Source organism: Herpailurus yagouaroundi, unplaced genomic scaffold (assembly GCF_014898765.1).
Source record: "Herpailurus yagouaroundi ecotype Mexico unplaced genomic scaffold, PumYag 246, whole genome shotgun sequence".
Classification (NCBI taxonomy): domain Eukaryota; kingdom Metazoa; phylum Chordata; class Mammalia; order Carnivora; family Felidae; genus Herpailurus; species Herpailurus yagouaroundi.
The window spans coordinates 906521-932935 of record NW_024412463.1 but is presented as its reverse complement, the minus strand read 5'-3'; the positions used below and the strand labels follow the sequence as shown (position 1 = coordinate 932935).

Sequence of the window (26415 nt, the reverse complement as noted above, 5' to 3'; positions counted from 1 at the left end):
TGGCCTCATAGTACAGTGACCCCACTCTAAAGATGGAATCATTCACTTACCCCCTTAATGATTTGCCAGATTGTTGAAATAAAGTCTGGACTGAAAACTTTGTTCTTTTTTTAACAGTGATCTAATTGTGAAAAGCACAGATGGCTACTGACAATTTATGAATGTTAGGCATATGATGATTTTCAAAATAACCGTGGGAAAGAAAAATCCAAGGTGAGAAGAGAGACTAAAAGTCAACTAGCCACATTATTGGGTTTTGGGGTCTTCAGACAGCAAAAGAAGCAAAACAGAGTACAGGCACACGAAATCGGCTCACAAGGTTGTGATAGTTCAGGTTTGGGCTTCCTGTTCGTTGAGCCCCTAGAGCATCGATTGCAGTAGGTTATTGGTCAGAGGCCTCTGCAGAAAAACCCACAGGGCCCTAAAGCCGCTTTGAAAGCCTAGGTGTTGGGCGTGGTGGGAAATGTTAATTGGCCCCTGAGTGAACTAGGAGTACTGCTAGGATTCTTATCCCTTGATAAACTTACTCCCTCCGGCAGTCTTGTTAATATTTAAAAATAAAGTGCTGAATCTATTACAGAGCCCTGTAATTTAATTTTTCTGGCATTTCAGTGCTCTGTGGTTGTTAGCAGAGGGTCGTTTTTATAAAGTCTTTGGGCATACTGAGTTTTAATTCTTAACCGATAAAGTTTTTTGTTTTTTTTTTTAAGTTTATTTATTTTGAAAGAGGGAGACACAGCGGGGGAAGAGCAGAGAGACAGGGAGAGATAGAATCCTGCTGCCAGCTTAGAGCCCGATGTGAGGCTCAAACTCACGAACCGTGAGATCATGACATGACATTAGCTGAAATCAAGAGTCAGATGCTTAATCAACTGAGCCACCCAGGCTTAAAATTTTTTTTTTTTCTTTTTTGATTGTAGGGTGTGTAGTCCTAGGAAGTTTTGCCTTTTCTCCTGAGCACTTGCTTTTGTTGTGATGGTTGGTTTGTCCTGGGAATTTTTGCTTTGTCTTCATCTTGGGTTTTGTGTCTCTGAGTTCTGGGCAAAAGGAGGGAGCGGCATTGTCTGAGATCTTGGTTGGTTCCAGAGAGTTGCTGATGTCCATCAAGGGTGGGATTGGGGAGTGGCAAGGTCTGAAATTGCACAGACAGAGGCCAAGTTTCATGGATTCTCCTAAGTCATGCAATGCATGAGGAATTTCAACTTGACCTTGGAGGCAGTGGAAAGCCATTGAAATATAAATAGAGGAAGCAACAGGAAAATTTATTTGTAATTTCTCCTCAGCTCTCCTATGAAGTTATAGGTAAAGAGTAAATGCAATTATTGGTTTCAAAGACAAAATAAAGAATATTTTTCTTTTTCCAACGTGGTTTTTTTTTTTTTTTAATTTTTTTATTTTTGGGACAGAGAGAGACAGAGCATGAACGGGGGAGGGGCAGAGAGAGAGGGAGACACAGAATCGGAAACAGGCTCCAGGCTCCGAGCCATCAGCCCAGAGCCCGACGCGGGGCTCGAACTCACGGACCGCGAGATCGTGACCTGGCTGAAGTCGGACGCTTAACCGACTGCGCCACCCAGGCGCCCCAAGAATATTTTTCTTGTATAGAATAGATGCTGAATGTTTTCACTTCTTACATGAGCGTTACTTAGGTGTTTACTCCCTGTATTATAATTTTTTATCCATTTACAGGATTCTTCGTATAGTATTAATATACTTTAATTTAGATCTTGTTGGCAATTTAGATACGTCCAGAATCAAACACCCCCCCCCCCCAGCTTTTTATTCTGACAAAATTAATACCTACAGAAAAATTAAAAGAATAATACAGTGAGGGGTGACTGGGTGGCTCGGTTGGTTAAGTGTCCAGCTTCGGCTCAGGTCCTGATCTCACGGTTCGTGAGTTTGAGCCCTGTGTCGGGCTCTGTGCTGACTGCTCAGAGCCTGGAGCCTGCTTTGGATTCTGATTCTCCCTCTCTCTCTGCCCCTCCTCTGCTCACGCCCTGTCTCTTTCAAAAATAAATAAACATTAAAAAAAAAATTTTTTTTTTTAAAGAATAATACAGTGTATACATTACCCTTCATCTGGGGTCAACAGTTATTACCTTTTGTTTTATTTATTTTAACTCTGGCTTTTTTCTTTTTCCCTGAGCCCTGTGAAATTAAACTGTAGCTACATCAAGACATTTAACCTCTAAATGCATCAGCATGGATCTCTTAAAAATGATAAGGATAGGGATGCCTCGCTGGCTCAGTGGGTGGAGCATGTGACTCGATCTTGGGGCTGTAGGTTCAAGCCCCACGTTGGGTGTAGAGATTGTTTAAAAATCAAATCTTTAAAAAAATGATATTTTCAGGGTGCCTGGGTGGCTCAGTCGGTTGAGCTTCCAAATTCAGCTCAGGTCATGATTTCGCAGTTTGCAAGTTGGAGCCTTGCATCACAGCTCGGAGCCTGGAGCCTGTTTCCGATTCTGTGTCTCCCTCTGTCTCTGCCTTTCCCCCACTCATGCTCTGTCTCTGTCTCTGTCTCTGTCTCTCTCAAAAATAAAAGTATTTTTTTTAATGATATGTTCCTGTATACTATTATTTTCCTGTATACTTTTATTGCAATTAAGAAAACTAACAGTACTTCGATAATATCTTCTGATATCCAGACCATATCCAGATTTCCCCAGTGGTGCTCAATTTATAGCCACCCTTCCTCAAACTGCAAACTATATTTGATTATGTCTCTTTGGTCTCAGTCTGTAGCCGCCCCACCCCTCCCCATATCCCTTATCATAGTAACTTCGAAGAGTCCAGGCCACTGGTTTATAGAATGTTCTACATTCTGGAGTTGCTTGGTGTCCGTTTGATGTGTTTTTTAACCCCCTGATTTTTGTAAGCTGGAAGATAGTTCTGCAAGCTTGATTAGTTTTAGGTTATGAGTTTCTGCCAAGAATATTCTGAAGGTAATGTTGGCTTGTTCCAATGTTAGTAATGCCCGTTTCGATCCCTTGGTCAGGTGGTCCCTGTCTGAACTGTCCATTGTAGATGTACCTTTTGCCCTTTGTGATCAAGTAATCTGTGGGAAGAATTTTTTAATGTTCCGGAGTAGTCTTACAAGTTTTGACCATGCATTCCTCTTTCCAGAGTATTCTTGGTTGGCCCTTCCATTTCTTTGGACTTGGTAGGTCTTGCATTGCTTAAGCACGTGAGCATCACGTACAGAAGGAAGTGCTAATGTCTGATCATTCTGGATCAAGTGAAAGATAAAACAATATAATAGATGAGAGACCTGAGCCCAGCATTCTGCATGGCTCAGAGGACCCCTGTCTAGGACTACAATTTGATGTCTGCTAAAGACAGCCATCTGGTCTGGAGGAAGGTATCATACCCACAGGGTGTTAAGGGAAGATCTTTCTTTGCTAAGTGTTTATGCCTAGAGTCCAGACATTTTCAAGTGCTTTCCATGGTAATTTTTGCCTTTCTATGGAAATCATGGCTCTGATTTCATGTGTCTGACAATGTGAGTGTTAATGTCAGCTAGAATGATGCCTTTTGGAAACACTTAAATTCCTAAAGAGTGGGTAACCCTATTAGTCTGTTATAATCTTCCAGGCTAACAGTAATATGATTATAATATATTATCCCCATAGGACATGGAGAATAATCTCCTTTCCAAAAGAGGATCAGGAGAGAGACCGAAGAAGAGTATGTGAAGAATACTTTGGGATTGTAGACTGGGTAGAAGAAGCTTGCTTGGTGAAGTTATAACTAGAAGGATCAGAAATTTTAGGATAATTAGGAATCACATGGGTGTAGGTGAAGGTGGAATAATGGTTTGGGGTTGGAGAAATCATTTGGGTCTGGAGCAGTAAAGAGAGGGGAGCAAAAGCTCAGCTGTGTTTTTGTGTCCCCTTTTCCCCATATTAAAATGCATGATTGTTTTAAAAAAAACAATCACCTACGTACTTGTGGCTCAGTTGGTTAAGCGTTTGACTCTTGGTTTCAGCTCAGGTCATGATCTCAACGGTTCGTGGGTTCAAGCCCCTCATCGGGCTCTTTGCTGACAGCACAGAGCCTGCTTGGGGTTCATTCTCTCTCTCTCTCTCTCTCTCTCTCTCTCTCTCTCAAAATCAATAGATTAGAAAGAAAGAAAGAAAAGAAAAGAAAGAAACCACGTTCAAAGGCAGCATTCCTAGTGTGCTCATAGATATTCAATAGGTGCTATGTGAAAAAGACATTCTTCCTAATGAGAAGAAAAGCTAGTAAAAACAAGGTAAAAGGGGCCAGCCAGATGTCCACGGCGGATACTCCCTTGCATGCTTTTGGCTTCTGTAATCTTGCTTGCCTCCTGCCTGTACCACCCACCTGCATAGCACCACTGATAAGTGCCCCCTCCCCTTATTCTTTTGTCTCTCAACCCCCTACCATCCCAGCCATAGGAGAAGGCCAGTGCCGAGGTTCGGGCTCGGCCTTTGGAGGTGACACCACTCGGCTGGCACAGGTGTGAAATAAACCGTCTTTTCTGATTCCCCGCTTGTCTCTTCCTGGGTGCTGAGTATTTGCTGTAGCAGTAACTCTGGAAAACTTGAAATTTGCGGTCAAACAGATTTGGTTGCTGCAAGAACTTTTGCTGTTGGAGCAGAGAACTTCTTTGTTATATGAGGGTTTTTCTGACAGCCATGGGAATGCTGCATGGTGACAGAGAAAGGAAAGTGCTGATGACCCATAATTCTACTGAGCAGAGATGACACTGTGAACATTTGATGCGCAAATTGTAACACTGTTTTATGCATGTATTTTCCTGTGTTTCTTTTTCTTTAATACAAATGTGGTATCCTGCATACACTGTCCCACGGTATGATTGTTTAGGTGAAATAATGATTGCTCAGTTTTCCATGGCGTTGACTCGGCCATAATTTTTGTCCCCAGTCCCTTTTGTTGCACATTTAGGTAGGTTTGTGGTTTTGTTTTTATAGATAATACTGAGATAAACATCCTTGAACACACCTATTTGTCCAGTTTCTTATTTGCAAAAGGATAGAGGAAACTTAGGTGTAGGCAGACAGCATTTCAGAGGTGAAGAAATTCAACTCTTTGCTCTAGAATTGCGTTCTTATAAATCACAACTAAAATATAATTTTTCAGCGTGGTAAGAGAGGGAGAAGAGAGAGAGGGAGAGAGAGAGAGAGAGAGAGAGAATTAGAAGCCCTTTTATGACCTTGTTCATTGTAGATAGCTCCAGTATAATTTCCTGACCCGTGTGTATGGGGAAGGAGGTGGCCCTGGGAATGTGCTTTCCCATCCAGTCGAGCACCCTCTCCAGCTTTACCATGAAGGGGGCTGAAGCGCAATGTTCTGGAAATGAAGGCCGACAGTGTAGGACAGTCAAACCCTAACCAGCTCTGGGAAGGAAGAGGAGAGAAGGCAGAAAATGTAAGTCTGAGGTGTATGTGGGCCAGTTTTTCCAAAGTGAAGAAAGAAACAACACACTTAACCATCGTGAGATTTGAAGGGTAAGGAGACTTAGCAGTTCGATGATTCTCAAGGTCCCAAGGGAAGGGAGAAGAATCAGAATTTTTCAGTATTATATAATTCTGTATTTTGAATGCATTTAGTATAATTGTATCTGCATTTCTCCTGTGTATCAGTGATGGGGGTCGTGGCCTGGTTGGAAAGAGATTGAGAAAACCTCATACAGTTCAATATGAACATGATACAGATGGGACAGCCAAGGTCCAGAAAGCACAGAGCCACCAGGGACAGGACTCAAACCAGGACCCCCCAGTTCAGGAACTTCCCCTCCAGCTTTTCCGTTAGAAGGAAGATATTTATGAGGGGTTTCTAACCTTTCCCGTCATATCTGTTATTTGTGTGGTACACATATGCTCTACTCCCCAAAGACAGAAAGGTAGAACTCCTTGTCAGTATGTAAATTCTTGGTTTCTGCAGACGTTTCTGGTTCTAAGAAGTTCTTCTGGGCTTCAAGGTAGGGAGCACCTGAACAGCCGTGATTAACAACCTTTCTAGAACAGAATGTTGATATGGGGGTAATTCAATTATGACAGCTACATACTTTGTATGCTTGCTTCTCCACTCACCCCCCCCCCCCACCGCTCCCGCCAGCCTGACAACTAAAGAATGAAATTGTGTATATTTTGTTTATTAATGTCTCTTGTCAGATAAATTCACTCTGGCTGGAGGAATCCTTGATTTTCCCCCCCGTATTACACACACACACACACACACACACACACACACACACACACACGTTGTAGAGAAAAGTTGTAAAAATAAAAGAAGGAAGAAAATCAAATCACATACTGTTTACACCTAAGCCTGTTAGTAAACTTGCTTTTAATCTTTTGCCTCATGCATGTGCTCGTTCCTCAGCAGTAGTTACCTAATATAACAGAACTTTGTTTCATGTTAAGGGTGATAGTCTATGTTAGGTGTTCTACATTTGTTCTGCGTATAAGGTTTCATAGTTTGTACTTGTAAAGTTGTAGGTTCTGCCAAGAGTACGTATCACAATTAATGTATCTGTTATTTTATTGTTGCTTTTGAGTTGTTCTCTAAGTTTTGCTTGGAGAAATAATTCAATAAAAGACTCTGCGTGTAGAATGCCCTCAGGTTTGGAATAGTTTGCTTGAAATTGCTAGAGCAGAGGATGGGAGCATTTTTATGGCTCTTCGTTGAGTCTGCAAATAGTTTTTCCAAAGGGTTATACCAATTTACACTTAAACCAGCAAAGTTATTCAAGGATAAGTTTCACTGTGCCCTTTTCTGGCCAAATCTTTCTAGTGTGGCTGCAAAAAAAACAGTGTACATCTAGCTTTAGAAAACAGGTCACCTCCACCAAATGGCCATAACAGCATGCTCTGTGCCAAGCTGTAATTCATCAGTTTAATAAATAGTGAAGTGTCTACTGTTTGTCAGACATTATAGATGGGAGGGGGTGGGAAGAGTAACACATACCCACAGCCTGCTGGAAGAGCCATGCTCACAGGTATGGGGTCATGGATAAGAGTTTATGTATCACTTGGGAAAGAGCCAAGACCATTCTAATCCTGGGGGTGGAATGATATCAGGAAACACTGTGAAAAGGGTCATTAAAGCTTAGTGTCACCAGAGCACATTCAGACAGGAGAGGTGGCAGCCTCAGCAGGAGGTGGAGTTCTGCCTGATCATCCGGGAGGTTAGGCCCAAGAGGTGGGCGGAGCCTTTGTCTGGCTGGAGTCAGCTGCTGACAGCGGTGTTGCTCTGTCGGGTCCCCCCCCACTCAGTGACATCTCCACCTTCTCTGCAACTTAACTCCCAAGGCAGAGCCAGGGTAGATGCAGGCATTCGATGGGAACAGTGCCAGATAGGTAATTTACAGTTTTCTCTGATCCAGGGTTCTGTGCAGGTTACACAGTGCAGGACTGGGGCTTCCGTGTTTGCTGAGCCCCTCTTGTGGGTCTGTACTTCTGAAGGTTGGTAATCGTGCTATTAGGAATTTGGGGGGAACAAAGCTGAAGCTTAAGTGATTGCCTTAGGCAGCTTGGCTAGTTAATATCTGTTTAGGCAGCATTTTCATTTCTAATCTCATGTACAGTTTAATAATTTAACAGCTAATACACTAGCAGGTCAGTGGAAACGTTAACAGAGTATTTCATAGTTGTTAATTTTTACCACTTGGGGTTTTTTTTTGCTCTTTTTTTTAATTGCTGGGAATAATAACCAGGAGGGTGAAAAACGGAACTTATGATTGACTTGGTGGTTTTCTGCCTCACATGGGAAGAACTAGGAAAGCAAAAGATTTGTGGACTGAAATTTTTCCTCCATAATTTTGGGGATTCCTAACTCTCTTAATGCTCCCCTCCCATAACACCCAGTTTTCTTTAAATACTTTTTGTGTGAAAATTGCCACACAGTTGCTCTGGAGCAGTAGAACAGATGTGCCAAAGACTAAATTTATTTTCAAGAAATTCCTTGCATCTTAAAAAAAAAGTTTATATTTTCTTTCTTAGATATGTGCCACAGTGTACTTAGCCACCTTGGATCTTTCTGTCTGTCAAGGTCTACTATAAGCCTTCAGTATTTAAGTAGATCTGAAACGCAAAGATTCAGGATTCACATTAGAGCCTGAAACTTAGTACATTCTTATAAAACTTAATAAAATTTTAGGGACGTACCACACCATATCATGAGCACGGACACCCACTACTGAAGTGTCATATTGGGAGCCAGTCAGGTGTAAGATATTGACCCTACGGATCCAGATGAAAGGAATCTGTAAGCAAAGCGTGGGAACAGTAAGTGTGCATTCAAGAGATTTCTAGGCATTTGAGAACTGGAGAAAATGGAACATAGTATTTATTAAAAGCTTGGACTCTGGCGACAGAGAAATCTTGGCTGCACACAGTTGAGTTACTTTTCCCAGCCTGAGTCCCCTTCAGTCTATAAAATGAGGGTAGTAACCGACCTTGGTTTAGTGTGAGGTGGAAATGAGGTGACAGACACAGGTATCCAGGAAAGTGCTGGCACACGGGCTCAACAAATGCTTGACTTTTCCTAGGAATCCATCTCATTGCAAGGGCCTGTGTGTGTGTGTGTGTGTGTGTGTGTGTGTGTGGTGTGTATTATATGGATATTATAACCAGAATAAGCAGGGGCGCCTGGGTGGCTCAGTTGGTTAAAGTGTCTGACTTCGGCTCAGGTCATGATCTCACAGTTCGTGAGTTCAAGTCCCACCTCAGGCTCTGTGCTGACAGCTCGGAGCCTGGAGCCTGCCTCGGATTCTGTCTCCCTCTCTCTCTGCCCTCCCCCGCTCGCGCTCTGTCTCTCTCAAAAATAAGTAAACATTAAAAACATTTTTAAAAAAAGGAGAATAAGTGAATGCATTCTTTTACAGAACTCCTCTGTGCGGAGCAGTGAACCCTGGTAATCTCTGTTTTTGGTGGTAGAGATCGGTTATTTTTCAGGTTCTGGTTTTTCTCAGAAAATATTGGTCCAAAAAGGTGGCGCAGGTTTTGCGGATACTCTGGCAAAACTCAAAGTCCAAACTTCCTATGACACCTCTCTGTTCTTTGTTTCCCCTTAATTTTCACTGTTATCTTGTGTGTGTTGCTTACATATGGGGGAAGGGAAAGGAAGTGAGCAACCTTCCTGTTTTCCTGTCTTTAATTCCTTCTCTGCTTCTGTTCCCTTTCCCCGGCCTTCGTTTTATATTGAGAGCATGGGCATCTGAATGGGGTATAACCCTATTGGGGTTAGTGGGGTATAATCTGTTCATAGATTTGTCACCGTGTTTTCCTGGAATGTCCTTGACACTGTTATAAGTCACACATTTGCGTGGTCTGTAGGGTGGTCAGAGCAGAGATGCCCGGTGTGAGTAAATCCAGGGAAAGAACACGTGGTCCGACAGCCTGCTCCAGTGGGAAGTGGCACCTTTGCCTGTCAGGTGCCCGCCCCCCGCGCCAGCTCTCCCTGGCTGTGGTTAGTGTTAGCAGTCCCCAGCTTTCCATCCTGACATCTTCACTCCATCTGCTGGCTTCCCAGATTTTGGCAGACAGGACATTCCCCCCGCTGCTTCACGTAGAGCAAAAATATGGCCTTTGGTAAGATTTAGACACCCAACTTTTTTTAGTTTTTTCAATGTTTATTTTTGAGAGAGAGAGAGAGAGAGAGAGAGAGAGCGTGCGTGCAAAGGAGGGTCAGAGAGAGAGGGAGACACAGGATCCGAAACAGGCTCCAGGCTCCAGGCTCCGAGCCGTCAGCACAGAGCCCGACGTGGGGCTCGAACCCACGAACCGTGAGATCATGACCGGAGCCAAAGTCGGACGCTCAACCGACTGAGCCACCCAGGTGCTCCTGGACACCCAGCTTTTAATAACCAAGTGGGATTCTGCACACAGAGCCCTAGTCAGTTCATCCAAAGAATTTCCTTCCTTTGATTAAGGAACTTAGGTAGTAGATACTAAAAATACGAGTCCTTTTTCTGGAGCCATGAGTGAGTAAGGGCTAATTTATATGTTTGGATTTATACCTGCCAGTTGGCCCACCTGAAATCTGACCCCAGACCATTTCTTCAATGTCAAGCCCCTAAATATAGCACATAAAGCCCTTTGTGATCTCACCCCCTTTGTTTTTCTGGCCTCCTCGCACGTTTTGCCGTACACACCCTTCATTCCAGCCATACTGAGCTGCTCTTTGATCCTCAAACATATTTCTCCCCTGGTGCCCGTTCGTCCTCATGGGCCTCTTCCTGGCCTAGACCTATGCAGTGCTCTTCCGGACTCTCCTCTTCTTGAGACTGTTTTCCTGACCCTGCCCTCACAGAGGGATTTAGCGGCTGCTCTCCTGTCCCTTGGAAACGGGACTAGTTACAGGTTTCCTTGCCTGGGTCCTGCATTGCAGACAGTGACAAGGACTGTATCTTATTTATGGTGATCTGTTTATCTGCAGAGTGGAGGGCAGTTCTTGGCACATGATAGGTGTATAATGGCTTCCCTTTCATGTGTTTCTTTCTATAAAAAGGTTAAGTGTATAAGTTTTACCTTATTACTTAAACAATCAGAAACAATCACACATGTGCACATGTGTATGCTGTTACTTCTCTTTGCTTTTTTTTTTTTTTTTTTTAATTTATTTAACAGGATATCCTGAAATTCAGTTCACGGATTGTCTTCATTCTTTTTTTTTGGGGGGGGGGTACATTTAATGAAATCCACAAATAAGTGAAGCAATATAAGTGAACAGCTTGATAAAGTTTCACAAAATGAACACAGTATGTAAACAGTACCCAGGTCAAGAAATTAAAAAGTTAGTAGAAGCCCCCTTCCAACCACACTGCCCACTCCAAGGATACCTGTTCTCCTGACTTCTTACTCAGTAGACTAGTCGTGCCTGTCTTTGACTTTGTACTTCACGTGCATGGAATGATATGTACGTTCTTTGGTTTCTCTGCTCCACGTGACGTATGAGAGACCCATCTGTGTGGTCGCACATAATTGTAGTTCATTCTGGTTGCTGTATAGATTCTGATTCAGATGAGCTACAGATTTTTTTTTTTAATTTTTTTTTTCAACGTTTATTTATTTTTGGGACAGAGAGAGACAGAGCATGAACGGGGGAGGGGCAGAGAGAGAGGAAGACACAGAATCGGAAACAGGCTCCAGGCTCTGAGCCATCAGCCCAGAGCCCGACGCGGGGCTCGAACTCACGGACCGTGAGATTGTGACCTGGCTGAAGTCGGACGCTTAACCGACTGCGCCACCCAGGCGCCCCGAGCTACAGATTTTTAATCTGTTCTACTGCAGATAGACCTGTGGGTTCTTTCCAGTTTGGGGCTATTTTTAATGGTTCCTCACTCTTCTTTATGGCCTCCTAGTACTCCATCCACGTAGGTGTATGGTCATGTATTCAACCAGTCTTTTTTGGATGCACATTTAGGTTCTTCCCAATGTTTTTCTATTACAAATAATGTATAAGGTTTTGATTAACTCGTGCGTTATATTAGGAGCACGAAAAATCATGAGGAAGGAGAGTCCCAGAGAACATTTTTGGGGGGAAGAACTAATCAATTTGGCAGCTCTGCTCAGTTGGTGAAAAGGAATTGCGGAACTTTTCCTAGGAACAGGTTAGTTTGGGGAACATTTTGGGTTTCTCTCATAAAGGAGTAAGGACTAATATAAGAGAAGGGCTGAGAATCCCGTATGTGTACCTCCTTGGGCACAGCCTCATTCAGAAGATTCCTCTGTTTGTTGTCCTCATTTATTCACTTATTTACATTATTTGTTGTGCACCTTCCTTGTTCGAGACACGTTGTTCTAGCTAACCAGGGGCATAGCTCCCTGCCCTCAGGGAGCTCACGTTCTAGTGAGGGAAGTAGCCTAGACAAGACAAAGAAGAAAATGTGTAGTGTGTCAACTAGGAAAATAAAGCTGGGAAGGCAGATTGGGCTGTGGGTGTGCGTGTGTGTGTGTGTGTGAGTGTGTGTTGGGGTGTTTGGGTATTGGGGGTAAGACACAGGTCTCCAAGAGCAGTCAGGAAAAGAATGGCTTGCTTTTTCTACTTCTGGCTTACCAAGCCAGATGTAACCAACATTAAGGACACACATGTTTAGCCTAAAAAAATTATGAACTCTCTAAATGTGTAGAATTCTGTTATTTTGTCTTTTCCTTAAATTATTTTGCTCCTAATCTGGAATTTCAGATCTTGTAAGGAATTTTTATGAGTCACAGTCACTTATTAATGTGTGTGTTCAAGTGAAAATCATTTACCTGATTCATAAGGATGTGGAGGCTGATCGGAATTCTAATGGAGAGGAGAGAGTACGTCTTCCGGTTTAGGAGACCCAGTGCTTTGCTTCCGGAAAGGCTCTAGTTAAAGCCATGGCCCAAGGCTGCTTACACTGGCATGGGGATGGAAATTTCCAATTGTGTGCACCCGAATGGGGCTCATTTTTCTCAACTGCTTTATGATCATAAGAGATCCCTTAACCTAGATACTGGGGCTGGATGATAATTAGGGTTTCTTGTGAAAGTGTAAAAAAGTTAACAGTATGCCTGAATTTGTAGTAAATGTTATTTTGACATTTATCACACTGCATTATAATTGTTTAATTGTGTCTGTACCTTACTCTGTGTTGTCTTACTCATGCTTGGCCCCCAGTGACCTAGTACCGCCTGTCAAAAGCACCCAGGAAAGCAGGCGCTCAGTAGATACTTGTTAACACAATGGAGGACTCAACAACAGAGTGCCAGTTTAAATCAGGTTAAAAGAACAATACTAATAAATAAATTCATTTGTTTTTTGTTTGTTTGTTTCGTTTTGTTTTTAGTTGTGATTCAGCCACTGTTGATCAAGACCATATTATTGGGAAGGACTGTTTTCCCAAAAGCTTATCAAAATGTTACAGAATACCTAACCTCACCTGTCTCTGTTTTTTACTTCACTGATTGTATGACCTTGGGTAAATGACTTCTGGACGACTTGACTTCCTTATCTAAAATAAAAAATCAGGATGATATCTACTTCACGAAGATGTGAATTTTACCAGTGGGTAAAAGTGATTCGGAAACATTTTGGACCCGACTCAAAGCAGGATTTTCTTTGAAGATGGCTCTGTTTTACATACTGATTCAGTCTTCTTGGAAGGCACAGTTTTTGGGTTGGTGTGGAAGTATTAAGTGGTCTTGAAGAGTGTTTTTCTTTTCTTTTTTTTTTTATAATTTTATTTTTTAAATTTACCTCCAAATTAGTTAGCATATAGTGCAACAATGATTTCAGGAGTAGATACCCTAATGCCCCCTACCCAATTAGCCCATCCTTCCTCCCACAACCCCTCCAGTAACCCTCTCTTTGCTCTCCATATTTAAGAGTCTCCTATGTTTTGTCCCCCTCCCTGTTTTTAGATTATTTTTGCTTCCCTTCCCTTGTGTTCATCTGTTTTGTCTCTTAAAGTCCTCAAATGAGTGAAGTCCTATGATATTTGTCTTTCTCTGACTAATTTCGCATAATACCCTCTAGTTCCATCCATGTAGTTGCAAATGGCAAGATTTCATTCTTTTTGATTGCCGAGTAATACTCCATTGTATATATATACCACATCTTCTTTATACATTCATCCATCGATGGACATTTGGGCTCTTTCCATACTTTGGCTATTGTTGATAGTGCTGCTGTAAACATGGGGGTGCACGTGCCCCTTCAAAACAGCACACCTGTATCCCTTGGATAAATACCTAGTAGTGCAATTGCTGAGTTGTAGGTAGTTCCATTTTCAATTTTTTGAGGAACCTCCATACTGTTTTCCAGAGTGGCTGCACCAGTTTGCATTCCCACCAGTAGTGCAAAAGAGATCCTCTTTCTCTGCATCCTCGCCAACATCTGTTGTTGCCTGAGTTGTTCATGTTAGCCATTCTGACAGGTGTCAGGTGGTATCTCGTGGTTTTGATTTGTATTTCCCTGATGATGAGTGCTGTTGAGCATTTTTTCATGTGTCAGTTGGCCATCTGGATGTCTTTGGAGAAGCTTCTATTCATGTCTTTTGCCCATTTCTTCACTAGATGATTTGTTTTTTGGGTGTTGAGTTTGATAAGTTCTTTATAGATTTTGGATACTAACCCTTTATCTGATATGTCGTTTGCAAATATCTTCTCCCATTCTGTCGATTGTCTTTTAGTTTTGCTGATGGTTTCCTTCACTGTGCAGAAATAGTTCATTTTGGCTTTTGTTTCCCTTGCCTCCAGAGATGTGTTGAGTTAAGAAGTTGCTGTGGGCAAGATCAAAGAGGTTTTTGCCAGCTTTCTTCTCCTCAAGGATTTTGATGGCTTCCTGTCTTACATTGAGGTCTTTCATCCATTTTGAGTTTATTTTTGTGTATGGTGTAAGAATGTGGTCCAGGTTCATTCTTCTGCATGTCGCTGTCCAGTTTTCCCAGCACCACTTGCTGAAGAGACTGTCTTTATTCCATTGGATACTCTTTCCTGCTTTGTCAAAGATTAGTTGGCCGTACGTTTGTGGGTCCATTTCTGGGTTCTCTCTTCGGTTCCATTGATCTGAGAGTCTGTTCTTATGCCAGTAGCATACTGTCTTGATGATTATAGCTTTGTAGTGTAGCTTGAAGTCTGGGATTGTGATGCCTCCTGCTTTGGTTTTCTTTTTCAAGATTGCTTTGGCTATTAGGGGTCTTTTCTGGTTCCATACAAATTTTAGGATTATTTGTTCTAGCTCTGTGAGGAATGCTGGTGTTACTTTGATAGGGATTGCATTCAATATGTAGATTGCTTGGGTAGCATGGACATTTTAACAATATTTGTTCTTCCTCTCCAGGAGAATGGAATCTTGTTCCATTTTTTGTGTCTTCTTCAATTTCTTTCATAAGCTTTCTCAGTGTATAGTTCTCAGTGTATAGATTTTTCACCTCTTTGGTTAGATTTATTCCTAGGTATTTTATGGTTTTTGGTGCAATTATAAATGGGATCGATTCCTTGATTTCTCTTTCTGTTGTTTCATTGTTGGTGTATAGGAATGCAACCGATTTCTATGCACTGATTTTATATACTGCCACTTTGCTGAATTCATAAGTCAGTTCTAGCAATTTTTTGGTGGAATTTTTGGGTTTTCCATATAGAGTATCATGTCATCTGTGAAGAGTGAAAGGTTGACCTCCTCCTGGCAGATTTGGATGCCTTTTATTTCTTTGTATTGTCTGATTGCTGAGGCTAAGACTTCCAATACTATGTTGAATAACGGTGGCGAGAGTGGACATCCCTGTCTTGTTCCTGACCTTAGGGGGAAAGCTCTCAGTTTTTCCCCATTGAGGATGATATTAGTGTTGGGTCTTTCGTATATGGCTTTTATGATCTCAAGGTATGCTCCTTCTATCCTTACTTTCTTGAGGGTTTTTATCAAGCAAGGATGCTGTATTTTGTCAAATGCTTTCTTTGCATCTGTTGAGAGGATCGTATGGTTCTTGTCCTTTCTTTTATTGATGTGATGAATCACGTTAATTGTTTTGTGGATATTGAACCAGCTTTGCATCCCAGTTATAAATCCCACTTGGTCGTGGTGAATAATTTTTTTAATGTATTGGATCCGGTTGGCTATTATCTTGTTGAAGATTACTGCATCCATGTTCATTAGGGAAATTGGTCTATAGTTCTCCTTTTTAGTGGGGTCTCTTGTCTGGTTTTGGAATCAAGGTAATGCTGGCTTCATAGAAAGTGTTTGGAAGTTTTCCTTCCATTTCTATTTTTTAGAACAGCTTCAAGAGAATAGGTGTTAACTCTTCCTTAAATGTTTGGTAGAATTCCCTTGGAAAACCTCTGGCCCTGGACTCTTGTTTTTTGGGAGATTTTTGATTACTAATTCAATTTCTTTACTGGTTATGGGTCTGCTCAAATTTTCTATTTCTTCCTGTTTCAGTTTTGGTAGTGTATATGTTTCTAGGAATTTGTCCATTTCTTCCAGATTGCCCATTTTATTGGCATATAATTGCTCATAATATTCTCTTGTTATTGTTTTATTTCTGCTGTGTTGGTTGTGATCTCTCCTCTGTCATTCTTGGTTTTATTTATTTGGGTCCTTTCCTTTTTCTTTTTGATCAAACTGGCTAGTGGTTTATCAATTTTGTTAATTCTTTCAAAGAACCAGCTTCTGGTTTCATTGATTGAGGAGTGTTTTTCAAAATCTCATCCAATCTTGAGTCTGTGAATTCGTGTTTATTTTCTTTTGTTTGGCAAAATGTATCTCCTCAGTCTTGTTTTTTTTTTCCCCCAGCATTGTGCTAATTCCTGTAGATAATTAGAAAAAGCCTTAATAGGTGGTTTGAGTAAATTTGTTATTTGAATGGGAAGACCAACACATGAGACAGTTGTTAGGAAACTAAGACGAAATATAAACAAAGGGCAGATTTTTGATAATCTGTAACAGTACCACAGAAATTCGAGGAGGACTAAAGAAGTGTGTAACTGGGAATTGAAGGATTAATGAGATTTGCATGGTAGACAGGAGCTCCGAAGCCCCCGGATGGAAGGCTTTTGAGCAGGAGCAGTGTGGATAAATCTGTAATTAAGAAAGATCCATCTGGCAGCTTTGTGTAGGAGATAAAGACTGGAAAGCTAGCTCCTAAACAGGAATTGTGTAAGCCACGTGGGTACCTGAAATCTTTGAGGGAGAGGTGTTGGCTAGAGCAAAGTCCTAAAGCTCAGTCCTCTGAGCATGGGTGCACCTGTGCGGGTCCGTGGCTCAGCTGACCTTGGTGAAGCTGCATAGAGAACCTGAAGTCTAGAAACTGACTGTAAGTTGAATAGTTCTTACTTGCCTCTTAGGATAATTATGAGGATTAAATGAGATAAAGAATTATGTAATGAAGTGCTCAGTGAATGCAACTTAACTATTTACTATGTAGCTGCACTTCCCTAGAGCCCTGGTTCTGGAAATGTCCTCAGACCCCCACACTGGTATCACCTGTGAGGTTGCTACAAGTGCAAATTCATGGGCCCCACTCAGGCTCCAAGTAGCTCTGCAAGGTGGTGGGCAGGGAAAAGTTTGAGAACTGCCCCCAGAGGAATCCTGCCCTTGGGATTCCAGAACAAAAAAAGGGAGAGAATTTAAAAGAGGGGCCAAGAACAGTGTCCTTTGCAGTGTAGGAGATAACAGGCACCGAGAAGATTGTGGAATTTAGGGGGAGGAAAGCAGTGATTTTTTGCCCACGAACTAACAGCTTTACACACAAAGTTTAATATTTGTTTCTATGTTATTGAAGACAGCTGGTTTAGTACTATGTTGGGGATGGAAGGAAGATTTTAGGGCAGTTATATATAATATGTATAATGTACATAGTATAATAATAAAAGATACCATGAAACTACATTAGAAATTTATTACTGGATGGACTTTACATCTTCTGTTTAGGGATATTTCTGGACTGCCTACCTCCTGTGACTGGGCATTGTGCTGTCTACCTGCTGTAAAAAGAAAGTGGGATGTGACTCTTGCTTTCAGAGGCTTCACGGAATCACACTTTTTAAAGGATTTGAAGGCATCTTTTGCCGTAACTCCTCTGACTATAGAGAATAAACACTCTGATCTCCTCTCTGCTGACGCCAGAAGTTAACGTGTGGTTGTCTTCCTGTCGGTGCAAGGCCTACATTGAAACTACCTAATTTCTCCCGAAAGCATTCTGAACATCGACTTTATTTTTAATTTGTTTATTATTTTCTGGCTCCGGATATACCTTCGGGATCATTGAAATCTTTTGCAGTGTTTTATGTCCCTGTTTAACACGGGCCACCTGGGGTTTTTCATGGAGAGCTGTGCCCGATGGTCCGTCCCCATCCCCACCCCTGTCACCAGTGCAAGCAGCGAACACAGTAGCCTGAAATACAATAAATTGACTTCTCCGCTTCATCCATTTAGCCCTTATTTACGGCCCATTGTGTGCAGGACACTGAGATGATAATGGTGAAGCAGTGTCAACAAAACACGTCTAGTTTGAGAGCCAGGACAGCCCGAGGCCACGCGCATCGAGGCTGGCCGAGTGGCCCAGACGTAGGGGACCTGCCTGGGGCTTGGTGGGAGGGCAGCCACGTGTTCAGAGGGTCTCCAGCGCAGGCCGGAGTTCAGATTTGCAAATGTGTGTCTTGAAACCTTACCATTTCTTGGAAACGGATGACTTGGTAGTTGAGATTGCACAGGGAATGCCGGCGCTGTGCTCGTGCGTAATTGTGACTCCCCAGTCTCAGAGACACTTGGCAGAAAACACAAGTGGAGCTCACTCCCCAGAGATGACGATGATTGGACAGTCAATGCGAATGATCGTGTGTCACGATTATGTTTTCTGCTTTGGTTTGGTCTTATTGAGGGTCATTGACATACGTGTCTCGGGCGTGCCGCACCGTAGCTCAGTACTCGTGTATAATACGAAGGGAGTGCGTTTCCTTTGCACGCGGACCAAGCAGCCTGCTTGTTTCCCATTTGCTTTGGACTTCGGGGCTGGGGTGGGTGGGTAGTCAGGCTGCTGGCAGTCTTTCACTGTCTTCTGTTTCTCTCCAAATCCCCCCAGAGAAAAGTAGCTGGACCTTAGTACACCACTTTCAGAAGGTTGCCAAGACCAGACCTGGACCTAAGTGTTTGCAGTAGGCAGAGCGGTCAGTGGTTTCCTTTCATAGCCAGTGAGCGTTGAGAAGGTGAACTTAAAGCGAGATGAGATCTTCTTTAAATTGAAGGTTTTGTGATCATCACAGCGCTAGAATACCGATTGGCTGTTTGAAGACCTGGTGGAATGTAATTTTTGTAATTTATGTGTTTGGGTTTTTTTCCTCAAGCTGCTGAATATTGACAGAAATGCCCCCTTAGTCCTACTCAGCTACCCAAGGAATGTTGGTGTCTTAGGAACATAGAGCCCAGGATGAAAAATAGAGTTAAGGCATTTGGGGGTTTCAGAGCTGAAAAAAGTGTTTTTTTTTTTTTTAATGTTTATTTGTTTATTTGTTTATTTGTTGTTGTTTTTTTTGAGAGAGAGATAGAGAGCGAGCAGGGGAGAGACAGAGAGAGAGGGAGACAGAATCCCAAGCAGGCTCCGTGCTGTCAGCACAGAGCCCGATGTGGGGCCCAAACCCATGAACCATGAGATCATGACCTGAGCTGAAAGCAAGAGTGGGACGCTTAACCAACTGAGCCACCCAGGCGCCCCTGAAAAAACTTTTTTAAAGAAGGAAAGCAAGTGAGCCAAAGTATGTGTGTTTATTTTGTTTTGTTTTCATGATGGCTTTTGAATTCACCTCTTTTCCCCTTCTTGTCTGTTTTCTGCAGTGAACACCTACCTCTTCATGATGCAGGCTCAAGGCATTCTGATCCGGGACAACATGAGAACCATCGGAGCTCAGGTTTATGAGCAGGTGGTTCGGAGTGCTTATGCCAAGAGGAACAGCAGCGTGAATGACTCAGGTATATTTTTAGTCAAGAGACGGTCTGATTAGAATGTCTCCTCCCCAGAGAGGTAAATTTGGTTCGAATAATTATTTTTGATGAGAAAAAGTGCATTGTAAAAGAGAGAAGGTTTGGCTGAGCCTTCCCTTCTTCCTAAAAAAGAGGTTCTTGTAAAATGAATCCTTGTTCGTGTTGCCAACACTATAGTCAAGGTGACTGGATGACTCCAGTTTTGCTCCTGATACTTTTCAGGGTTGGGGGTGGGGTGGGGTAAAGAATATCTTTTAAGACCCCTTTTTTCAGCCTCTAAGAGGGGACTAAAATTAAGCTTATGTTTAGGACACCAGCAAAACAGTTGTTTCTGGAAAGAATTTGATTTCAAAAAATGTTCCATACAGCCAACGAGGAAAAACAGAACTTGGTTGGACTTCCTTACACTTGCTTATTTTATGGCTCAACGTTGTGGGGTTGGTTCGTTGGTTGGTTGGTTGGTTGGTGGGTCGGTTTTGTCTCGTTAGTTGCACGTAGTGGTGGTCCACGGTATTTTCAAAGTAAATCTGGCCGTGGTTGCCCAACAGGAAGAGTTGCTCCAACTCTGTTCTTCCTGTTGGACTGCGCTTGAATTTCGCCAGCCCCATAGGACTTGCTTACCTCGTTGGTTATGAGTGCTTTAATTGAGACCTAACAGATTTCCATTTCATAATAATCACGTCATCTGAGACAGCCTCCGCAAATTAACAGCCACTTCTGGAAGAAATGTTCAATAGTTTGCCTGGTTTATCTTCCCTAGTCAGGTGTGGTTTTCATCCTGTGGTTTAATTCCAGCTACGTGGCTGAGTTTGGTAGTCAGAATCCTTCAGCTTTGCAGAAAGCTTTTGAGACTATTCAGCTAAAGATAGCAGTGATGGACGCAAGAGTGAACATTTCTGCCTTCTCAATCTTTTGGAACTTTTACCTGTGGCTTTTATTATCTTACAAGCACTAATTATATAAAGAGGAAAAAAGAACACAGAGGTTAGATGGCTTGCCTAACATTATATGAAAAGAGCTTGTTCCCGAATCATGGTTTTGACTCTAACTATTTTTATAAAGGCTATACACAGCAAGTTCTTCACCTTTGAAAGCTGTCTTTTTGGTCTCTCTTTTTAACTCCTCCAAAAATTGAACATAGAAAGTATTTCCAGATGGTTAAATGGGACGGTCGTGAGGCGTCTCTTGTCTGGCCAGGGATGTATTTTATTTAAAAAATAGACACCCCCGAGATTTTATTTTGCTAAGCATTTATGATTTGCCTTTGTATTTCTTTAACTGAGACCCGATGTGCTTTCCTGTGGCTTTGTTAGCAATTTCACTCAAGCCTAGTGCAGTATCATAAAATGAGTATAGTTGAAGAAATATTCTTGCCTCTAAATCAGCCTTCTCTAAGTTCTGAGATTGTCCAGAGCTCACTGTAGAATGTGAAGTTGCTTTGCAAACACTGCAAATGAAAATTCTGTGGTGCTTGGGATCTCGGGAGAAAGCATTGCCTCTCAAAGGGAAGTGAAATCCTTAAAAGAATTGACCACATCCGTGTTTATCATCAGTCTGGACTGCTGGCCAACTTAGCAACAAAGGACTACAGTTAGCAAACCAAAGCTTTAATACTTCCTTTCTTCTTGTTTGCAAAGAGCAAGTGATTGGCTTTTCAGAGCTTTTCGGCCAAATTGTGGTTTCATTAAACAATTGGCCTGAGCCCTGAACCAGATCTGGAAGAGGAATCCATACAGTTTTCTAAAGGCATGAGAGAAGGCTGAGCACACTTTCCTAATTCATCGTGTATGACATTAGATTTTGCAAATAATCTGCTCCCACATCATCACCCTTGACTCAAGCATGGTCCTGTCAGGTGGACAGGATTTTATGTTACTTCCATTTTGCACAGGTAGCACAAATAATCTTGGAAGCGTTGGAGTGACTTGTTCAGGTGACTTTGCCCGAACCCTGCTCCAAACCTGCTTTTCGTTGTGTGATGAAACTAGGTAGTCCTTTGACTACTCATCAGCCTTCCCCCTGATGAATCAGTCAGGAAAAAAGGAACATTTGTGCTGTCATGACATTTATCCAGTCCAAGTCTCCATGTCTCTCCAAAGTTAGATGATACCGGGACGTCCATCTGGGCATTCGGTGAGTTAGTCTGTTCTCTCTCAGAAGTTAGAGGGCCACAGGCAGCTGCCCTCCCTACAAGCACAGGATCTCACTAATCACCCTGGGGGTGATTGTCCTTGAAAACCAAGTTGTGGCCTCGGAAGACGTATCCAGGGACCCATTGTGATTTGACTTTGCGTGTGTTTATTTTCAAATTGTCATAGACCAAAATAATTCTTCCCAGCATCCCTCTGGTGGGAATAATCACCCATTTTGTGTCCATGGTGTCTGTTTCCCTTAAAGATTGGAAGTCTTTAGCTGTCAGGGGCTGTGTTACTATGCGCTCAACACTTCACTTGCACTGCCTCATGGACTCGTCATAGGAACTCAGTAAGGCGACTGCCGTGTTCCCACTTTAGGGATGAGAAGGTAAAATACAGGGCTCGGTGTGGCTGTGGGGTAGGGCTTGCCGACCTCCGGATGCCGGCAGCCTTCGCGGCCTCTCTGGTCTGGTAGCCCCAGCACGTTGCACACCGCCTACCACACAGAAGGCCCTCAGGAAGTGGTTTTTGAGTGTGTGAGTGAATAGATTTAACAAGAAAACATTTTAAGTGTTGTAACCTAATTCTGAGATTACCATCTTAATTGGCTTCCATGTTCCTGGCACATCCTTGGGGAGTGAGTATTAAAGAGGAAATATCATTTCATTGGAAAGGTATCCAGCGAAAACCCACCATTTTTATTCATTTCAAAGCAGTGCCAGGCAGAGAGGGCACTCTCGACCTGATCCTGCTGAGATAGCGGGTGACTGTCGTTTCTGACCCGAACACTCCCACCACGGGCTTGACAAGGGTAGCAGGACGGAGGTGGCCCACGAGCTCCACTGCCCCACCCTGGACACAGTGCTGGGGCCCATGCCCATCTTCAAAGGCTTTCATTAGTCCAAGAAGTGTAGCTAAAAAGCTTAGTGTGGCATTTAAATAATGCTGGCTTTATCCTTGAAAGCCAAAGTGGTGATTGTCCAATAAGAATGCACTTGTCAGGGGTGCCTGGGTGGCTCAGTCGGTTGAGCGTCCGACTTTGGCTCAGGTCATGATCTCACAGCTTGTGAGTTCGAGCCCCGCGTCAGGCTCTGTGCTGACAGCTCAGGGCCTGGAGCCTGCTTCAGATTCTGTGTCCCCCTCTCTCTCTGCCCCAACCCACTCGCATTCTGTCTCTGTCTCTCTCAAAAATGAATAAGCATTAAAAAAAAAAAATTTAAAAAAAAAGAATGCACTTGTCAGGATCAGGACTGTGAGCCAGGAGATACACCTGAAGTAATAATAACCTGGAGAGGAGGCTTCTCGGTGCCATGTGTGTGTGTGACCTCAGGAATCCTGCAGAATTTACTGTGAGCAGTAGGGGAGATGCTCAAAGAACATTGACATCAGAATGGGTCATCTGGGTTCATCTCTTCTAGCCACTTAGGATTTTTTTTAAGTTTATTTATTACTTTTTTAGTGATCTCTATGCCCGATATGGGGGCTTAAACCCATGACTCTGAGATCAAGAGTCACACACTCCTCTGACTGAGTCAGCCAGGGTGTCCCCACCCTCTTAGTTTTATAAATGAGGCGAGTGGTTGGGGGACCAGGCCTTTCTCATCCTTAAATATGAGTTTGCAGGTGCCATTCTACTTAGTAACTTTTACCCAGAGGGAGATTTCTTGCCTCTGTACACGTGTGTGTCCGCACATGCACGCAAACCTTCCCACACTTACAGCCCCAATCCCTTTATAGTCATGTGCTCAGAAAAATGTTCTCTTGTCCACATCCTTGGAAACAGGTCTGTTGCCATAGGCAAATAAAGTGAATAAAGTCATTGCCAGGGCACTGTGTAATAGATTCAGTGAGCTAGATATTCTTAACCTCTTTGTCTCTGGTTGTTGTTTTTCTTTATTTTTTATGAAAAGAAAATTTTTTTAAGTTTGTTTATTTTGAGAGAGAGAGTGCACGTGCTCATGCGAGCAGGGGAGGGGCAGAGAGAGAACGAGAGAGAGAATCGCAAGCAGGCTCCACACTGTCAGCATGGAGCCTGATGCAGGGCTCGAACTCATGAACCACGAGATAATGACCTGAGCTGAAATCAAGAGTCAGACACTTAACCAACTAAGCCACCCAGGCGCCCCTCTTTCTGTCTGGGTTTTGGGTACTCAGTCCATGGTCTTCCTTGTGTCTACTCACCTAGCAGGTGCAAGGTCATCCTTAGGCCTGTTAACTCATGAAAAATGCTAATTCTTTGTATTTTACAGATATTTGTTCTGATGACATCTTTCTAGTATATACACGTTTCCACATTTTTCAAGCAGAGAGGGAAGTGTTTGGTCTTTTCTCAAATGGAAGGGGAAAGTGGTGCTTCTTCCTGGAATCTCTTGGTCAGCGTTTCGCAGTCCCAGCTCAACTGGATTTGGCAAGATAAGGGAGAAGGCAGATGTTTGCCCCTCCTAAACACTGGGGTAGCCATGCCGACCTGAGTGCACATTGGAAACTCCCAGGGGTGACCAGTGCCTGCACCCCTCCCCCAGAGGTTCTTACTTCATCAGTCTGGGAAATAGCCTGTGTGTTATTAGGGTTTTTACAAGCTTCGTAGACGATTCTAATGTGCAGGCGTGGCTGCCGAAGCCCTGGTGGAAAGCAAAGTTGAGTAAGCAGGCCGTCTGAATTTGTAGGTACGAAGGCTATCTGCTGTTTTCCTGCTTATAAATGCAAAAACAGTACCTTCTTTGCCTTTCTATCTGCTTTGCTGGAAGAATATGTCCTGATTTAAGACAGATTCGACTTAAAACACAAAGCCTCGGCCAGAGAAAGTCAGCCAGCTTGTTTTCCCGCCCAGCTGCTCCCTCCCTCATTCAGCAGAGAGGAAGAGGAAGAGGAAGGGGCTCCTGGTTGGCCCAGTCAGCACCGTGCGACCCTTCATCTCGGGGTTGTGAGTTCCAGCCCCACGTTGGGTGTAGAGGTCACTTAAAAATAAAGTCTTCAAGGGGCGCCTGGGTGGCGCAGTCGGTTAAGCATCCGACTTCAGCCAGGTCACGATCTCGCGGTCCGTGGGCTCGAGCCCCGCGTCGGGCTCTGGGCTGATGGCTCGGAGCCTGGAGCCTGTTTCCGATTCTGTGTCTCCCTCTCTCTCTCTGCCCCTCGCCCGTTCATGCTCTGTCTCTCTCTGTCCCAAAAATGAATAAACGTTGAAAAAAAAAAAAATAAAGTCTTCAAAAAAAGAGAGAAGGAGGAAGAAGCTGTCATTTGGAAGCACCCGTTTCTGGGCAGCTGGAGAGGAGGACTGGGCACCCACGGCAACTACATAGTTTCACCAGGTCACGAGCAGCTAATTTCCTCTGCCTCTTCCACTTCTTTGAAAGGTTTCTACCGGTGAGAAAGCAAATTTTACTTAAATGTTTATGTAAAAAATTTAAAGTTAGAAATGAGGAAATGAAGGTTTTTGTGGGCCTTTTTTCCCCTCACGGTGTAGGGCAAGGTTACTTCTACTTAGGAGTTGTTTATTTGTGGGGGTTAAAAAAAATAGTTTATTAATATAGTAATCAGAAGGGAAAAAATGAGTGATGTTGATTTGGTCTTGTTTGTTTCATGCTCGTTGCTACTGGGTTTATTAGTGTTTGCAGAGAGTAGAAGGGGCTTTATAGGATCATTAGGGTTTAGAAAGTGTCTTGTCTCTTCTCCTACATCATGGTAAGTTTTATCTTTTTTCTTCTTATTTCCTGTTTAGGCTGTAGTTCTAAAGCTTGGTTCTGTCATTGCCCAGAATTATTATTCTCTTCTGTGTGTGTGTTTTATTACTATTATTTGCTTATGAAAATGCTATTATGTTGCCCCTGGGAATTTCTTCTCCTTCAGAGAGGCAAATGTAATTACTGTGATGCTGTTTTGAAGAAGCTTCTCCCTCTGCACATGTACATATCACAAAATACACATTTTCTAGTACACATGAAAACTTTTCTTAAAGAGAATCGTTTATAGATTTAAACACACACACACATGTATATCTACATATATCTACATATATATACATGTAGATATATGTAGATATATATACATGATTAAGAAGTAAAACCAGGATTATCCAGAGTAATGATTAGTATTGGAGGTGCTTGACAGAGCTTTTTGAAATGTTAATACTTTCAAAAAGGATCAGTTTAGGACAGGTGTACATGTATGAGCTGAGGACTTTTGAACTCATTTCTGTTGTAAATGTGATTTTGCCTTTAGGGTTCGTGCTGGCTTTGTTTTTGGTGATATGATGCAGGCTTGGTGTTTTTCAGGAAAGCTGCTAGTGAAGAGGACAGAAAGCATTTTGTTCCTTTCCTCCCCTATTAAGAAATTTAATTCTCTTCAAGTCAACGCTCACTGAGTTGTGTCCTGTGAGCACTTATGGAGTACATAGCCCTGTGCCTGTATGAAAGGATTCCCTGTACTTACTCACTGTTTGATTCTTGGAAACCATCTCACAGTGTTTTTAAAAAAAATATGAGTAGAAGATTGTATAATTCTCGGGTACAAAAGTGAGTTTGAGTAGAAAGTTTTAATTTCGTAGAAGCTGCATGAATCCCCAAGGATCGGTAAGAGAGATTTTAATACTCTGAAAAAATAGTACAGTGTAATGGAAAGATCACTAAGCCAGAGTTACCCATGTACTGGCCAGGTCTCCTTGTACCAGTTGTGTAGACACGGTTTCTTTTTCTGTAAAAAAAAAAAATAAGAAGTTGGAGGGCCCCCTTCATACAGATCCCCAGGAAAGAGGCATCAACTCCACACTCCTAAAGCCTCACTAAAATGACAGTAAAGAGTGCGTGTGTGTGTGTGTGTGTGTGTGTGTGTGTGTGTGTGTGTGTGTGTG

General features: G+C 42.7%; 1 protein-coding gene across 2 annotated transcripts in view; it reads left to right on the top strand.

Moving 5' to 3' along the window:
- Nucleotides 1-26415, top strand: part of B4GALT5 (beta-1,4-galactosyltransferase 5) — a 73610-nt gene that overhangs the window by 36801 nt on the left and 10394 nt on the right. The window contains exon 2 of one of the 2 annotated variants that reach the window (XM_040460015.1): nt 19288-19422. In XM_040460015.1, coding sequence (XP_040315949.1) covers nt 19288-19422 — 135 coding nt within the window. Of the gene's footprint in view, nt 1-19287; nt 19423-24805; nt 24933-26415 lie in introns of those variants that run through there. The other variant, XM_040460016.1, reaches the window with a different exon arrangement.